Source organism: Camponotus floridanus, unplaced genomic scaffold (genome assembly GCF_003227725.1).
Source record: "Camponotus floridanus strain SB8 unplaced genomic scaffold, Cflo_v7.5 scaffold200, whole genome shotgun sequence".
Lineage (NCBI taxonomy): Eukaryota > Metazoa > Arthropoda > Insecta > Hymenoptera > Formicidae > Camponotus > Camponotus floridanus.
Window position 1 is genome coordinate 196485 of NW_020229327.1, and position 4920 is coordinate 201404.

At 28.6% G+C, this 4920-nt stretch overlaps 1 protein-coding gene across 2 annotated transcripts; it reads left to right on the plus strand.

The window, feature by feature from the left end:
- The first annotated feature begins 294 nt into the window (after positions 1-294).
- Positions 295-3984, plus strand: LOC112637797. Of its 2 annotated transcripts, XM_025408347.1 has the most exons (6): positions 295-504; positions 2145-2303; positions 2397-2556; positions 3039-3220; positions 3294-3705; positions 3872-3984. In XM_025408347.1, the coding sequence occupies exons 1-5, from the start codon at positions 372-374 to the stop codon at positions 3671-3673; spliced, it is 1014 nt and encodes a 337-aa protein (XP_025264132.1). In that variant the 5' UTR covers positions 295-371; the 3' UTR covers positions 3674-3705; positions 3872-3984. The 2 variants fall into 2 exon arrangements, with proteins under 2 accessions (XP_025264132.1, XP_025264131.1); XM_025408346.1 differs by having other exon boundaries at positions 3294-3984.
- Positions 3985-4920: the final 936 nt, after the last annotated feature.

Genomic DNA, 4920 nt, shown 5'->3' on the forward strand with positions numbered 1-4920 from the left:
CCTTACGTTTTCTTACGTTTTAATATAGCTGCCTTACTGTTCAATCGTGATTGGTCAATTTACTTACTGACTACGTTTCACTGCTTATGTTTTTTCGTGTGTCAAGGCTATAGCACACACTTTCCATAAGACATAACAGTAAGATTTCGACTTACGCGACAATCGCGTTGCTCAATTTGGTTACGGGCGGCTAAATTGAGCAACGCAATTGGCCGAAACTTTACTGTTATGTCTTATGGAAATTGTGTGCTATAGCCTTCAGGGTCTTTACTATTCAACTCCTTTATTTCGCGCATGCGCACTCCATTTTGGCCAACACGAAATCGGGAGAGTTGCGCTACTATATATATAGTGGTTTTACGTTGATTGCAATGGCAGGTACGAAGCAGATCGCTCGCAAATCGACAGGAGGAAAAGCTCCTCGCAAACAGCTCCCTACTAAAGCAACGAGGAAGAGCGCTCGAGCTATCAATGGCGTGAAGAAGCCTTATCGTTATAGGCCCGGTAAGCTAAGACCTGCGTATCGAGTTGTCGCAAGCCGCGTGTTGGTGTCGGAATGCAAGATGGTCAACTCCCATCTTTTCCGACTTCCGACGTCTTACGACTCTCTCCGAATAATTAGAGACTCTCTAATCAGAGTCTGGACATAAGATAGCAAGCTCTGATTGGTCCGCCATTTTTCTTCAATTCGCGCCAGTTTTATGAAGTTTCTATTGCTAAAATATAATAAATTGTTAAATATTTAAAAAAATACATGGAAATTTTAATTTTTCTTATTATTTAATTTGTTTTAATATTGTTAATTTTGCAGTTTGTTTAGAATAATCTCTTACATATAAAAAGGTATGGAAAAAAATTTGATTGAGTTTTAAATATACTAGAACAAAACAAAGCGTGCGCTTCGCGTGCGCCATTTATTCTGTTGCATTATATATTTTTAATGACATATATACTTACTTTATGAACACAATTAACCCTTTCGAAATTATTTTCTCTTATTAATTTACCAATTCTTTGTATTGCACTGTCAATATAACCTTCGTGATGTCAAATGACAAATAACACTCAAATAACACGAAATATGCAACATCATAAAAACCAATCAGAGCGACGAAAAAGAGGCAACAATACATTTCGAGATTTTCAAGATAAACCGATACATTCGAGAATCGACTTAACATGCCTTTTTTAGAATAGAATAAAAAAGAACAATCTGAATAACAGAATAAAAAAAATGTTTTTAAACATTACGAGAGAGAGAGAGAGAGAGAGAGTGAGTGAGTGAGTGAGTGAGTGAGTGAGTGAATGAGTGAGAGAGTGAGTGAATCAGTTGAAAATATAAACTTTGATAGTAATTAAATTGAAGTAATCAATTAATAGTTAAAAAAATAAGAAAATAAGAAAAAGGATATAAATAACATATATATTATATATACATATACACATCATAAAACATATTTATTATATATATTAATTATTTATTTTATACATGTAAAGTAATACATTATTTTATTTTAAACTATGGTGCATCATCATCGATTTGCTATCGTAATATTTATGATTAATTAATACAGTTTCTTTGTTTTTAAATTTTAATCTTAAGCTAGCAAATTTTTTAAATAATTTTTGACGCAAATTATGACAATTAAGAATATGATCTACTGGAACAGAATTAAAAATTTATCAAGTAAAAATTCATTTAAATTTACTCTATACATGATCTTAAAATAGGGACTATAATGTTTATATATATTTTCTAATTTTAAGAATATTTCAAGTATTGGTTGGTTTATTAATAAAGTATAAAGTATTTTCCTTATAACGTCTAAGTCTCACAAGTCTAGAAAATTAAATTGTTCATCTTTTGGATATATTTTCATAATATATCCCTTTAACGAGGAATTATTACAAAATTCTTCCGCACATCCAACCATTATTTATTACTTTATACTCATATGCGCAGTATAAATAAGAAGTTATGAGACATTAACTAAGAGAGAGTGAAGAAGCACATATTTCTCTCTCTCTCTCTCAGGATTTGGAAGAAAAATATCGGACAATATAGCCTAATGTATTTATGTCCAGACTCTGATTAGAGAGTCTGTAATTGTAAGTATAATAATATAACCTTTATTTTATTATAGAGTCATTAAATGTAGATGAAATAATTATTGATTTTGTGTGTAAAAATCATTGCTTATATGATAAGCGTGATGTGGATTTCAAAAATATTAACAAAAAAAAAGAACTATGGAAAAAAATTTCTGAAATGTTGAAAACCTTGTATGATGTAAATATGTCAGGTAAATTTTTTATTTTTTAAATTATTATATTATAATTAAATTATTATATTATAATTAGAAAAACGCTTTATAATATAAAATTATTTTATGTAGCTAGAGCAATTGAAAAACGGTGGTCGTCTTTAAGAGATATGTTTAGCAGAGAAAATAGGCGACAAAAATCACCGCTATCTGATTCTGGATATAAATCTACAAAAGAATGGCAGTTATATAGAAATATGTTATTTTTAATTCCTCACATAATTCACAGAAGGTAAATATCTAGTTGTACTATCTTTTATTGTATTTATTTTATTTTATTGTATTTATCCAATAAACAAATATATACGTGTTAGACTATTTGTAACTAATATATGTATATGGAATGTACATGTTAGTTATAAGTTACCATTTATAGATGTAACATTTATAATATAACATATATTATATAATAATTATATTGCGTTATATCGGTTATTTCTGACTCGTATTTGCCTAACTCTGTGTTTATTAATTTTAAATTTTAACGAGTCTTTCTTATGATAATTATATTGCATTCTCTTGCATAGAGCATATATAGTCACTCATCAATATTATAAAATGCCAAAATTAACTAACTAAAGTTAAATTCCCTTCGTATCCTCCGATGGCATAGTATGTTACAAATATATTACAATTAATATGTACATTTATATTTGTTAATATTTTTTCATAATTTTAGTTCTTATTGTTAATTTAATTTAATTTTCTTTGCAGAACAAAAACATCATTTGCTCAACAGAACCAATCATTGCACTCACAAAGTCCACACACGTTATTCGAAACAAATACAACAAATGTTAAGCCGTTAAAAAAATTCAAGCAATCTTCTAATTTTATTAATTCTCAACCGTTATATGATCACAGCTATAATGAACCTATTCAATTAATAGACAAAGGTATATATTAAATAAAAGAAGCATAATTTTAATATCAATATTGTGTTTAATAAGTATTGTAAATTATTTTCAGATAACGAATTATCATTAAATATTGAAGAAACAGTTATGTCAAGTAATAGCGAGATCTTAAATAGACCTGCTAGTACACTTTCTAACTGTAGTAGTACTAACAGCACCATATTTTTGGAGCCAAGTAAGAATTCCAATCCAGTAAACTTCAAAAATCCACAGACATTGAAACACGATCAAATTGATCGTAACTTGGCAGACGCAAGTAAAGAAAGATCTGCGCAAATGAAAACAGTATCATCTCAAATATATAATAAAAAATGTAAAGATGGTTACATGTTAGCCATCGAAGAAGGATTGAAGTACATTCCTTCTACAAATAAAACGCAATGTCTAATAGAAGTTCTTCAAATTATTAAAAAATATGAAGAAAGACAATAAATAGACAGGCTGTCTACTCTCTCTCTAGCGAAAATGAATATTCGGAGCATAAGTCGAATGTAAGGAAGGAGTAACAGAAGCATAAACGAAGCGTTAAAAGCTTCGTTTACGCTTCGGCGTTTCAATTTACGCTTCTTAGGAGTTTCGTTTATGCTTCTGTTACTCTTTCCTTACACTTCCTTCGACTTATGCTCCGAATATTTATTTTCGCTAGGAAATCAGAGACTGGCCATCAGATAGAGCCCGGTAAAAAATTTTTCATATATAATTAGACAAAATTGATTATATCTAGTTATACAAACTTATATATCAATTTTGTCCATATAAAAAATAGATATGCTTATGTATAAATGGATATGAATATATATATTTGTATATTATTATATAAAGATATATTTTTATAATCCCGAGAAGAAAAAGTCCCAAAATTGGCCATATATGGATTTTGTCAATATCATTTAATTATGTTTTGCCAAATATAGTCATATATGATATCATATATGAATAAATATTAAATCATATGAAATCATATATATTATGAAATCATGTATATTATGAAATCATATATAAATAAATATTCTGAATCCCAACAAGAAATCCAGCTTGGAATAAACTGATAAACAGTGATGTCAAAGAGGATGCAGCTCACATGCTCATAGAGAACCTATATGTGAGCAGCGTCCTCTCTTTCGCACCACTGCTAAGGGAAAAAATATACTTTAGATCTTACATTAATACTAGTCCTTTATATACATTTCATGATAAATATTGAATACTAAAAAAATTAAGAGTGGTGTCGCCGCGTAGCGGCAAATGAAGAGACATGTCGCACACGGAAATCGAGTAGCGGCGTAGAAGTCGCCAATTAAGAATATATTCTTATTCATTAAGAATTTACAATTTTTTCGATATATCACTTAACTGCTTCTATAATAATATACATTTAACTGTTGTTTTTAAATACTGCATAATAATTCATTAAATATATAATGCAAGATATAATTTTTAGGAAAAATTATATTTGTCTATATAAAAAAAAGTAAAATCATATATAATCTTAAATGATTATATATAATATCATATATGATTTATATCAAAGCATACATAAAACTAACCTTTGCTTTGATTTTATACATGCTTAGATATGATATCTGACTATGTCTGACTTGTACAAAATGACGTGAGGTATCTAATATCATTTTTTATTATCAGAAATGGTCAGAGATGGACATCATATGTAAACATAT

Bases quoted from the DNA above. Each gene is read 5' to 3' on its own strand.
- LOC112637797 (XM_025408346.1), top strand. From the start codon at position 372: ATGGCAGGTACGAAGCAGATCGCTCGCAAATCGACAGGAGGAAAAGCT. The intron at 2,304-2,396 runs GTAAATTTTTTA...TATTTTATGTAG, and splicing joins GTATGATGTAAATATGTCAG to CTAGAGCAATTGAAAAACGG. The intron at 2,557-3,038 runs GTAAATATCTAG...TTTTCTTTGCAG, and splicing joins CCTCACATAATTCACAGAAG to AACAAAAACATCATTTGCTC.